The sequence below is a fragment of the Chiloscyllium punctatum genome, chromosome 47 (assembly GCF_047496795.1).
Source record: "Chiloscyllium punctatum isolate Juve2018m chromosome 47, sChiPun1.3, whole genome shotgun sequence".
Classification (NCBI taxonomy): domain Eukaryota; kingdom Metazoa; phylum Chordata; class Chondrichthyes; order Orectolobiformes; family Hemiscylliidae; genus Chiloscyllium; species Chiloscyllium punctatum.
The window spans coordinates 18,033,554-18,047,008 of record NC_092785.1 but is presented as its reverse complement, the minus strand read 5'-3'; the positions used below and the strand labels follow the sequence as shown (position 1 = coordinate 18,047,008).

Genomic DNA, 13,455 nt, shown 5'->3' with positions numbered 1-13,455 from the left:
AAAAGTGCCCCGTAGAGTTCAGCGGTGTGTTGGTTAGGTGGAGTTACTGGTAAAATCCCATTGCAGTTCTGGGATTGTGGTGATTTGGGTCTGGATGGGATGCCATTCTGAGAGATGGGGCAGATGAATATGGCGAATGCCTTCTCTGAACTGCAGGGATCTCTATGATTGCAGATCTCTATGATGGAATGACACCATTTTAATACTGACCTATCATTTTTCTCTCGCAATTTCCACTTCGACTTGGCATCAAGATGTAAAAGCAAGTATTTTAAAGGTTTTTTTTCTTTTTAATTGACATTTAAAGGCTGTTTCAGTTAAAGGGAAGTAACCACGTTGTAAACTTTATGGCATTTGTCAAATTAATAATTCAGAATCAGAGAGTCCTAACAATGCAATTAGATACAATTCAGCCCATCTGAAGAATATTGAAACCATGAGCAGAAACCTATTCTCTCCTCATATTTCTGATGGGTAATCTCCCTCGCTTATGCATCCATAGCCATCCAGGGTAATTTGCCATGACCAATGCATGTCTTTGGACTGTTGGAGGAAAGCAGATATAACCCATGCATGCACGGGGAAAATGTGCAAGCTCCACTCAGACAGGCCCCCAGACCTGGTACCAAACACGTGTCCCTGACTGTCTGCGTTGTGTACAGAATAGATAAGGCATTGCCATTCCCTTGCTAACAAATTGTAATCTTGCTCAAACAGAACCAAGAGGTGACTGAACCGCTATGCTGTAAGGATACCTGCAATGACACTAAACCCACGGATGTAGCGAATGCATATTCAGATACACAACTGCATCAAAATGGAGCCCACGAAAATGGCAAAAGTGTTTCTGGTGAGGTTACTTTTATTTCCTGCAATGGATTATGACTTTTCTTTATTCATTCATGGGATGTGGGCACCCTTGTCTGGACCAGCCTTTATTGTCTGTGCATAATTGCCAAGAGGGCAATCAAGAGTACACCATATTGCTATGGGTCTGGAATCACAAACAGATCAGACCAGGTACAATGGCAATTTCCTTCCTGAAACGACGTTACTGAACCAAATGGATTTACCTGATATTCGACAACGGTTTCATGGTTATTCTTAAACTTTTAAATCTAGGTGTTGTTTATGGAATTGGAATGTAGTGGGCGTAGGCGTCGGCAGAGTTGGGGGAATAGACATTTTGCTGCAGCTGACAGTGAGAATTCAGAGTCTGCGCTACCTGCTCAGTTTCAGAATTGGAAGGGTTATTCAGACTGGATATGACCTTGCAGTAGAAGCATAGGGATCTACTTGTTGTGTTTAACTTTGAAGGTAACAAATGAAGAGAAGCTAATAAAGGGGGTTCCTCTTACCATCATAATACAATAGCATATAGGAGCAGAATTAGACCATTCGGTAAACTGTGTCTGCTGTACTATTCCTTCATGGCTGATATGTTTCTCAACCCCATTTTCCTGCCTTCTCCTTGTAACACTTGATTCCTTTACGGAAGAAGCTATTGATGTCGGTCTGAAGGACACTCAATGACAGCAAAGACAGGAAATATAGGAAGAGTGTTGTAACAGCTTTCTTAATTCAAAGGTTCACAGGAACCAGTGCTGAACGTGAAATTAACTTCTCAATATTATTAGGTAGAATAGGACTGGGGGAACGAAGAAATAAAAATCCATCTGAAAACCTAATGCTTGTGGACTACTGAGCAAGAACACTGACGCAAATCAAAGTGCAAATTTTAAACTTGAACATCGATGTGAAGAGTATTACAGCAAAAAGAGAGATCTGAATGTACACTCGTTCTGCATATAATTAAGTGGCATTGATGTTGGTAGGACAACCTCCTAGAATGTATGCAAAATTTACTTAAGGAACGAATTTACTTAAGGAACTAATTAGAGAATGAAGTTTTCAGATCTAGCGTAAAACTGTAAAATTGCTAATTAATAACTTTGTTGTGATGGGAATGAAGAGTGAAGGGTTGAAACTAATATTGCGGGTAAACCAAAAAACAAATCATGTTAGCGAGAACATGTATTACAGTATATCCCACCCAATGTAGCCCCAAAGCAAAAGATGTAGTCGCTCCTTGGGTTTAATCTTTTTCACCTTTGCATTTTTCGATGAAGTCATCGCCATTTTGCATTTTCTAGCGAGCGGTAGTAATGCAGAAGGTATACCTTTGTCAACAGAAGCTGACATTCAACAATCCAGAGATGCAGAGCTACAAAAGGACAAACTGCTGGAAATTAGTAAAGAAGATGTGGACAAGGTTAGTGGAAGTTCACTTCAAAAGAATTCGGGGCTCCTTTATAGAAAGAGAAATTATCCGATGGTAAAATTAACTGGAATTATTATTTTTTTCCTCTGGTAATTTCAGGTTCATGAATTTGCCTTATGATTCGTATACAATTATTGCTGTCCAATGTACGATCTTATTTGAGAAGAAGGGCCAAGGCAGGCAAGGCTCTGGGCCAAGTGCTGGCAAATAGGATTACAATAGTTAGATGTTTTTTTTCTGGGCAGCAGGGCATGATGGGCCAAAGGACCGATCTTGTCTGCTGCAAAGCTGTGAAGCTTTGGTGGATAGGCCGTGCTTAAAAAAAGCTGCATAATGTGCAGGAATACGTGGTCAGCTTTCTTAACTATGGTAAAATCCAAATGTTATTTCGGAGTTGTGGTGAAGGTGGTCTTGGGTGGGATGCCACTTGGAGAGTTCGTGCAGACTCATTGGGCCGAATGGCCTGTTTCTGCACCGCCGGGATTCAATGATTTGAGGTCTATATGATTCTACAACAGCTTGTTGTAACCAGTCTGCTGCATCTCACATGCAATTTCATCATCAAGGTGGCAATGGAGATGGGGTCGTGAGCCAGTACATCTCCGCTATGACTGACTATTATTTCTCTGTTCCTCTTTTCAATGCATTCTCTTTCCTTTTCGTTTTGCTTTCTTTTACTCAACCTCCTGTCTTGATCTTTGATGGTAACAGCAGCAGTGAGTGAGACAGTGAGTGAGCCCACTGTGAACTCAAATGACTCGTTTCTTACTTTACATGGAGTGTGCATGAAATCTAGCATTGGAATCGGTGACTGCTTTGTTAGCAGAGGTGAAATCGACCACGGTAAGACCATGAACGAAAAGAAGCCACTATGGGCGGTGGCTTTGTCGCTGGTTGGTTCTGGCACTGCTGGCGAAGCTGTGGGAGAAGGGCATTATGGCCACATCAGTGAGATTGGTACAGCAGCAAGAGATGGCAGGCTGATGTTGTTCGGAACGTCGTAGTTGACAGCGAGGTGGTGTGAGCAGAATCAGCCGAGTGGTAAAAGATGCTGCTTGAAGATTGGTGCCTGATATATTAGTTGGTCCAGTGTCAATGGTAGAAAAATTTTGTAGGAATGACGGTTTTGCAGGCGTCAGTGATAATAAGCTGGCTCAGGACGGATGAACACACTTTAGACCATGCTTATTTTGTTGTTGTTTTTTTCCTTATTCATCAAACTATTCAAAATGGTGCATAACCAGGACAACACTGGGAAGAGCTTTCGAATTTTTATTTTACTCTTTCCTCTCTGTCCAGTACATGTGTTAATAAAATGATTCATTCGTTCAATTCCCAATTTTAAGTATTTTTTCAGACGAAAACCGAGGATTACTTTTAGCTCAAAATAATGTCAGTGGCTTCCAAACGAAGTAAATATTGCATCTGCTCCACATAGATAGTGTTAACGCATTATCTTACATATCAATGAACCGAAAAACATTCCACTTCAGAATGCTCAAATTCCACTTTCATATAAGTGGTTGAATATAATTAATGTAGATCTGATTTCCAATGATGTCACATTAATCCTCAAAGTTTCATGTCTGAGATAACCGATACAAACTCCAGTTCTCCCCGATGTGACATAAGTTATAATTAAAAAAAAGTTATATTCTGGCTGTCTGAACTGCTGTACACTTCGCGATGGACCTTACCCACATTTAAAACAACTAAACTCAGACATCTCCTGATAACCTCGACTTTTGGACTTGTAACTCTTCCTCCCTCTTGCACATCATATCGGCACTCTTGCCTCTGAGAACAAATGTTATTCTCTGGTCAGCACCCAGTTGGCTAAATGTTGTCAACCTCTCTACGCCTTGCATTTGTGCTCTTCACATCTTTATTCTGAGACATCGCTCCTCACTTGTATTCAAACAAAGGATTAGTCAAATTGAAATGACATGAAATATATCTGTGCCTTCTGCATTTGTACGCATCGTAACATGTCTAGCATCTACTTTTGTGAGGCAGGGATTCCTTAAGATTTCTACAGTTAATGGCCATATCACACAGGTGACATATTGTTACTGTCTGTAATTACAATCACGCAAAGTGTAAAAACAAGTATTTGTGGAGAATTGTTCTCCTTAATTTGACATTTAAAGGCAGTTTCATTCACAGGGAAGTAACCATAATGTAAGTCATTCGGCATTTGTCAAATTAATAAGTTAGAATTAGAGAAACCTCATCGTGCAAGTTTCGCCATTCACCCAATTTGAAGAATATTTCATCCAGGAGAACCACTTTTCCCTTATGTGTATTGTGGGTAATATCCCTGGCCTGCACATCCCTGGCCATTTGGGCAGCTTGCTGTGGCCATTCGACCAAACCTACAAATCTTTGGACGATGCGAGGAAGCCCTCACATGCACAGAGCGAATCGTATTCTCATAGATTCTCTGCAGTGTGGAAACAGGTCCTTTCTCCCAACAATTGCACACCAACTCTCCTAAGTGTAACCTACCCAGACCCATTCCCCTACCCGATTATGGTACATTACCACTGACTAATGCGCCGAACCTACACATCCACAGAATGTGCAAACTCCACACAGACATTCACCAAGAGCAGATATCAAACCCAGTTCCCTTGCTCTGTTTATTGTAAATACAGATATGTAAGGAAATATCACTCCCTTGCTGACGAATTATAATCTTGCTCTAACAGAACAAAGAGAAAAATATTGTGTCTGAAACAACGGACATTTGCAATGACATTAAATCCAGGAATTCCATGAATGGAGATTCAGCTCCACAACCCCATTCAAATGGAGACCAGGAAAACAGCATACATGCACAAGCATTGGGTGAGATTACTTTTATTTCATAGTACGGATATGTGTATTCTTTACACATTCATGTAATGTGGGCTGTATCACTCTTCAAGGCTGATGTCTAATTGCCCAGAGACCAGTAAAACATCCACCCATATTCGGTCTAAATTAAATTACATCGACTTTGGGAAACCAAATTCTTCAATTATATGCAAAATGCACTTAAGGTACGAACTGGGGAGTCGATTTTCATGTGTAATATTGAAATATGCAGAATGATAAGTTAGTTATATTAACCCTATAGAACATTTTAAAAAAGAACCCAAAGGAATTCGAACGAGAAAAACATGGAAAGTGTCCGGTTGTTGAAAAATGTAATAAGTTATGCCCAGACATAAACACCAAAGCAGGGGAAGTATTTGATGCTATTTCATTTTTTTTTCAAACCTTTGTATTCTTCCTGAAGAATTTTCTGATCTGCATGGAGATGTCTTGGATCCAAAACCGAATGAGGAATTCAGGAATACTGTAACAGTCTGTGCAATGTTTTCTCATAATAGGGAGGAGCAACATTGTATAAATAGGCAACCACCTAATAAACAATTGGAGGATGAGCTGCAGTTTTGCAGAGAGGGATACTTTCAAACTATAATCCCATTGTTCTCAAATACAATACCTCAGAAGGAAATGGTCCCTATGAAGATTACCCCTGCAAGTCCTCGTCCACTGAGGAATCCAGATCCAACTGTTCTTCAGCAAGAGGAGAACATTACAATCAGCGTTCCCAGTAGTAACGTGCGCCCAAATGGTATTAACATTTTTTTTCAACATAACAGGGAAAATACCGGGTCCTGGAGCAGATGAGAACAGTGACCATGCACCCAGTATTCTGTTTAATTAACCCACTGAGAAAGATTTAATTATGTCCATGGAACAACTATCATACTGCTCACACTCCTTTAATTTACTTGCTGTCCCAACCACCTCCCCCAGTGTGAGACTGTTAATATTGTTATGTCATGAATGTAGGCATGCTGTGATAGTTACAATTTATTCTTCAATCATTTATCTGAAGAAAGAGGTTATATAAAATCCTGGTTTACTGTTGTAGTTTTCTTTTGTAAAATAATTGAATCATTTTGGCTGTTGACTCGTTTTTCGATAAAACTAGCCTCATGTCTTGTTGAATCATTCCGACATTTTCAGAACAACGTGCCGTTCCTTTTATACAGTCACTGACCTGACATGTTACCGTTTGTATATTCTCATCACTCTTGTAGCACACACTAATACCAATCTGTCAGCAGGAAAATGACCTGTTTTCCCACGATCGTTTTCTTGTGCTTTATCAATCCTCTCACCAAGTGCCATTTTCCCATCACCATTTAGGCTCTCTGACGTCCATTTTAGGTTTCTTCATAACACAGATCCTGTACACTGCTCATGAACACACAATCATTCACTCCCATCTGATACTGTAAAGACCATTTGTGACTCAGATTCAACATACAGTAACAGAGAAGTAAAGGAATCTTGGGGGTGGGGGTGGGTGGGGGCGGACTGACTCTCCATATATTCCATGTAAAATGAAGTGACTTTCATGTATGTTGGGAGAACAAATTCTTCAAATATCTGCAAAATGTTCTTCAGGTAAAAACTGGAGATTTCGTTTTTATTTCTCATTTTGAAGTTTGTAAAATGGTTAATTAATTAACATGTTAAAATAATGTTGTAGAATGCTTAATACCTGAAGGTATTTGAATGTCGACCAGACCACAAATATCTGGTTATTGAAAGATGCATTAGATTTTGTCCAGCCCATTTAAACCCCAGTGGAAGAGAAATATTTGTGCTTTTCATTTCGTTAAACTTTTGTTTCTTCCCGCAGAATCTCCTGTTCTGCATGGAGATTCCACGGATGCGCACATGTGTGAGGAATCCACAAACATGACAACAGACTCATCAACTTTACTTCATAACGGGGAAACCAAGGATAGTGTAAACATTCAATCACCTCAGAAAGCATTGCAAGATGAACTGCAGGCTTGTAGAGAAGGATATGTTAAAACAATTATCCCTTTGTTCTCAACTGCAACACCTCAGCAGGAAATGGGCAACGTGAAGAGTACACCTACATCCCCCAGTCTAGTGAGGAATCCCAGACCAAGTGGTCTTCTGCAAGAGGAGAACATCTCAATCGGCGGTCCCAGTATCAATATGCTTCCAGATGGAAAGAGCTTTCCGTTCGGCACGGCAGTGAAAGCAAAGGGACCGGGAGCAGTTGAGAACAGTGACAAAGTACCCGGTGAGATGAAACTGTGTGTTTAATTAATATACCGAGAAAGATTTAATTACAGCCAGGGAACCACTATCAAAGTGTTCATTCTCTTTTACTTTATTTGTTATTCTCTCCTGTGTGAGACTGTTAACATTGTTATCAGGAATGCAGTCATAGAGTCAAAAAGTGAGAGATATGTACTGCCTGGAAACAGACCCTTCGGTCCAACCCGTCCATGACGACCAAATATCCCAACGAAATCTAGTCCAGCAACCAGATCGTATCCCTCCAAATCCTTCTTTTTCATATACCAATCCAAATGCCTCTTAAAAGTTGCAATTCTACCAGCCTCCACCACATCCTCTGGCAGCTCATTCCACACACCTACCATCCTCTGCGTGAACAAGTTGCCCCTTTGGTCTCTTTTATAACTTACTCATCTCACCCTAAACCTGTGCCCTCTAGTTCTGGACTCACCGATCCCAGGGAAAAGACTTTGCCTATTTTTCCTATCCATGTCCCTCATAATTTTGTAAACCTTTATTAGGTCATTCCTCAGCTCTGATGCTCCAGGGTAAACAGGCCCAGCCTGTTCAGCCTTTCCTTGTAGCTCAGGTCCTCCAACCCTGGCAACATCCTTGTAATTTTTTTTCTGAACTCTTCCGATTTTCACAATATATTTTCGATAGGAAGGACACCAGAATTGCATGCAATATTCCAACAGTGGCCTAACCAATGTCTTGTACAACCGCAACATGACCTCCCAACTCCTGTATTCAATGCTCTGACCAATAAAGGAAAACATACCAAACGCCTTCTTCGCTATCCTATCTACCTTCCAGGAGCGACTCCACTTTAAAGGAGCTATGAGCCTGCACAGCAAGGTCTCTTTGTTCAGTAACACTCCCTCGGACCTTACCATTAAGTGAATAAGTCCTGCTAAGGATATGTAAAGTTTATACTTCATTATATTATCTGAAATTAGAGGTTACATAGATTCCTGCTTCAAAATTTGCTCTTGCAGTTTTCTTCTGTAAAACAATTGAATCATGTTGGCTGTTGGCTCGTTTTTGGATAAAACTAGCCTCGTGCCTTTTTGAATCATTCGGACATTTTGAGAAAAATGTGCCGTTCCTTTTATACAGTCACTGACCTGATGTGTTACCGTTTATATATTCTCATCACTCTTGTAGCACCCACTAATGCCAATATGTCAGCAGGAAAATGACCTGTTTGCCCACGATCGTTTTCCTGTGCTTTATCAATTCTCTCACCAAGTGCCATTTTCCCAATCACCATCTCGGTTCACTGACGTCCATTTTAGGTTTCTTCATTACACAGATCCTGTACACTGCTCATGAACAGAAAATGATTCACTCCCATCTGATACTGTAAAGATCATTTGTGACTCAGAGTCAACATACGGTAACAGAAGAGTAAGGGAATCTTGGGGGGGACTGACTCTCCATATATTCCATGTAAAATGAAGTGACTTTAATGTTGGGAGAACAAATTCTTCAAATATCTGCAAAATGTTCTTCAGGTAAAAACTGGAGATTTCGTTTTTATTTCTCATTTTGAAGTTTGTAAAATGGTTAATTAATTAACATGTTAAAATAATGTTGTAGAATGCTTAATACCTGAAGGTATTTGAATGTCGACCAGACCACAAGTATCTGGTTATTGAAAGATGCATTCGATTTTGTCCAGCCCATTTAAACCCCAGTGGAAGAGAAATATTTGTGCTTTTCATTTCGTTAAACTTTTGTTTCTTCCCGCAGAATCTCCTGTTCTGCATGGAGATTCCACGGATGAGCACATGTGTGAGGAATCCACAAACATGACAACAGACTCATCAACTTTACTTCATAACGGGGAAACCAAGGATAGTGTAAACATTCAATCACCTCAGAAAGCATTGCAAGATGAACTGCAGGCTTGTAGAGAAGGATATGTTAAAACAATTATCCCTTTGTTCTCAACTGCAACACCTCAGCAGGAAATGGGCAACGTGAAGAGTACACCTACATCCCCCAGTCTAGTGAGGAATCCCAGACCAAGTGGTCTCCTGCAAGAGGAGAACATCTCAATCGGCGGTCCCAGTATCAATATGCTTCCAGATGGAAAGAGCTTTCCGTCCGGCACGGCAGTGAAAGCAAAGGGACCGGGAGCAGTTGAGAACAGTGACAAAGTACCCGGTGAGATGAAACTGTGTGTTTAATTAATATACCGAGAAAGATTTAATTACAGCCAGGGAACCACTATCAAAGTGTTCATTCTCTTTTACTTTATTTGTTATTCCTCCCTATGTGAGATTGCTGATGATGTTATTAAAAATGCGAAGTGCTCTCATATTTACATTTATACTTCATTCATTTACCCCAAGAAAGAAGTTACATAAAATCCTGATTCAGAATTTACCATTGCAGTTTTCTTTTGTAAAATAATTCAATCATTTTGGCTGTTGACTTGTTTTTTTTTGGATAAGACAACCCTCATGCCTGTTTGTAACTCTCCGACATGTTTAGAGCAAGGTGCCACTCCTATAATACAGTCACTGACCCGACATGTGACCGTCTGTATTTTCTAATCACTCTTGTCGCACCCACTAATACCAGTCTGACAGCATAAAAATGATCTGTGTGTCCCACGGACAGTTTACTTTACATTATCGCTCATCACACCAAGTCCCATTTCCCAATTATTAGCTGGGCTTACTGACGTTCACATTGTAAAAACCACACCTGGATTTTATCATTCAAAATTGCCATGTTGGCAAATCCCTGCGTTTTCTTCAGTGTTTCATCCCATCAGAAATCAGCTCCTTCAGCTTTCTTCATTACACATATCCTTTAGACTGCTTGGGAACAGGAAAAGATTCTCTCTCATCTGCTACTGCAAATATCATTTGTCTCTCAGTGTCAATATACAGTAACAGAAGAATGAAGAAATCTTGGAGGGACTGTCTCTTCACATCTTCCGTGTAAAATGTAGTGACATTAATGTTAGGAGACCAAGTTTTTTTTCAAATATATACAAAATGCTGTTAAGGTAACAAATGTGGAATTGATTTCCATGTCTCATATTGAAGTATGAAAAATGCATAATTAGTTACCTTGTTATAATAATGTTACAGAACAGTGAACACCTGAAGATAGTTGAAAGTGGACAACACGGAAAGTATCCAGTCATTGAAAAATATATTACATTGTGCCCAGCCAAAAACTAACCCGAAAGAATTCGAAATATTCGAGCTTTTTCTTTTAATACTTTGCTTTTTATTCCCCGAAGATATTCCTAGACTGCATGGACATTCCACAGAATGTGAGGAACTCAGAAACATGACAACAGACTCAGCAAGTTTACTTCATAACAGCGAAACCCAGGATAGTGTAAGCATTCAATCACCTCATAAACCATTGCAGGATGAACTGCAGGTTTGTCGGGAAGGACATGTTAAAACTGTTATCCCTTTGTTCTCAACTATAAAATTGCAGCATGAACTGGACAACGTGCAGATTACCCCTACATGCCCCAGTCCAGTGAGGAATCCCAGACCAATTGGTCTTCTGCAAGAGGAGAACATCTCAAGCGGCGGTCCCAGTAGCAATATGCTTCCAGATGGAATGAGCATTCCGTTCGGCACGGCAGTAAAAGCAAAGGGACCTGAAGCAGGTGAGAACAGTGACAATGGACCCGACGTGATGAAACTGTGTGTTTAATTAATACACCGAGAAAGATTTAATTACATCCAGGGAAACACCATCAAAGTGATCACCTTCTTTTACTTTATTTGTTATTCCTCTCTGTGTAAGACTCCTGACATTGTTATCAGAAATGTGAAATGTTCTCTAATTTGCGATTCATACTTCATTAATTTATCTCAGGAAAGAGTCTACGTAGAATCCTTATTCAAATTTTACTATTGTGGGTTTCTTCTGTTAAATATTTGAATCATTTGGGGTGTTGACTTATTTTTGGATAAGTCCAGTTTCACGTCTGTTTGAAACTCTTCAAAATAAACAATGTGCCACAAGGATAACACAGTCACTGATCTGACAGGTTACTGTTTGTATATTCTTATCAATCTTTAGCACACACTAATACCTGTCTGTCAGAATGAAAATGAACTATTTGTCCCACGGTCATCTTGCACTTTACGAATCGTCACACCACGTCCCATTCCCCCATCACGGACTCGGCTCACTGACGTCCATTTTGTTCTGAGTGCAACAACAACTGGATTCGATCATTCAAATTTACCGTTTTTGCAAATCCCTCTGTTTCATTCAAATTGCTTCATCCCATTATTAGTCAGCTGTTTTAGGTTTTTTCATTGCACATGTTCTGTACACACGTCATGGATCAGAACGCAGGTGAGGTATTCAGAAACACTGCACATTATTCACACCCATCTGCTTCTGTAGAAATCATTTGTGTCTCAGAGTCAGTATACAGTAACAGAGGCGTAAAGGAATCTGTGGCGGGGGGGGGGGGGGGGGGGGCGGCGGGGGAGAGGTGGACTGACTCTCCACATATTCAGCGTAAAATGAAGTCACATTGATTTTGGGAGGCCAAATTCTTCAAATATCTACAAAGTACTCTTCAAGTAAAAATTGGAGAATTCATTTTTATGTCTCAATTTGAAGTATGTAAAATGGTTAATTAATTGACTTGTTAAAATAATGTTACAGAATAGTGAACACCTGAAGTTATTTGAAAGTCGACAACAAGGAATGTGTCAGGTTATTGAAAGATGTATTAAGTTTTGCCCAGCTTAATTAAACCCCAGTGGAGGAGAAATATTTGTGACTTTTTTTTTACTTTTGCTTCTTCCCAAAGATATTCCTTTTGTGCATGGAGATTTCATGGACCAGTACACGTCTGAGGAATCCAGAAACATGACAACAGACTCATCAAGTTCACTTCATAACAGGGAGACCCAGGATGATGTAAACATAAAATCACCTCAGAAACCATTGCAGGATGAACTGCAGATTTGTAGAAAAGGACATGTTAAAGCTATTATCCCTTTGTTATCAAATACAACACCTCAGCATGAACTGGACAATGTGAAGATTACCCCTGCAAGTCCCAGTCCAGTGAGGAAGCCCACATCAACTAGTCTTCTGCAAGAGGAGAAAGTTTCAGACAACTTTTCCAGAAACAATATGCCTCCAGATGGAAGGAACGTTTTTTTCGACAGTGCAGGGAAAGCAAAGGGACCTGGAGGAGGTGAGAATCGTGACCATGCGTCCCGTGAGATAACACTATGTGTTTGATTAATATAAAGATGAAAAAAATTGTCATATCCAGGGAACGTCCATCAAAGTAGTCATTCTCTTTTGCTCTAATTGTCTTTCCTACCTGTGTGAGACAGTTACCTTTGTGGTCAGGATTCTGGACATGCTCTGACAATTCCAATTTATACTTCACTCATTTGTATCAAGAAAGAGGTTATACAGAATCCTGATTTTAAAATTGCTTTTGTAGTTTTCTTCCTGTAAAATACTTGTTCCATGACAGATGTTGATTTATTTTTTTGGAGAAAACAAGTCCGTCAACAGCTTAAAGCTCTCCAACATATTCAAAACAATGTGTGATATCTATAATACAGACATGGGCATGACATGTCACCATTTGAATATTCCCAACACTCTTGAGGCAAATAAGAGAACATTTCACATTTCTAATAACAGTCTGTCGGCATGAAAATGACTTGGATGTTCCCACAGTCAGGTTTCTGTCCTTTCTGAATTAACTCACCAAGTCCCTTTTCCCCATCTCTACCTGAATTCCCTGACGTACTTTGGCTCCTGGTTCAACAATACCTGGATTTGATAATTCAACATCGTTGTGTTTGCAAATCTCTCCTTGGCCTCAGCCCCCTTATTCCTTCAAACTGTTACATCCCATCCAATCCCGTTGTTTCAACTTTCTTAACAATACATGCCCAGGACACTGCAGGAAACGGACGATGATTCACTCCCATCTACTGCTGTCCCGTTTGTGCATGCCCCACAGTCAATACACAGTAACATAATAGAACAGGAATCTTGAGGAATCAGACTCAATGCAC

At 40.0% G+C, this 13,455-nt stretch overlaps 1 protein-coding gene across 5 annotated transcripts in view; it reads left to right on the top strand.

The window, feature by feature from the left end:
* The window catches only part of LOC140468524 (uncharacterized), a 55,358-nt gene that overhangs the window by 25,687 nt on the left and 16,216 nt on the right, over positions 1–13,455 (top strand). For 4 of the 5 annotated variants that reach the window (XM_072564613.1, XM_072564612.1, XM_072564610.1 and 1 more), the window contains exons 12-18: positions 718–850; positions 2,193–2,272; positions 4,993–5,131; positions 6,987–7,403; positions 9,158–9,574; positions 10,668–11,051; positions 12,219–12,611. In XM_072564613.1, coding sequence (XP_072420714.1) covers positions 718–850; positions 2,193–2,272; positions 4,993–5,131; positions 6,987–7,403; positions 9,158–9,574; positions 10,668–11,051; positions 12,219–12,611 — 1,963 coding nt within the window. The remainder of the gene's footprint in view (positions 1–717; positions 851–2,192; positions 2,273–4,992; positions 5,132–6,986; positions 7,404–9,157; positions 9,575–10,667; positions 11,052–12,218; positions 12,612–13,455) is intronic. The other variant, XM_072564614.1, reaches the window with a different exon arrangement.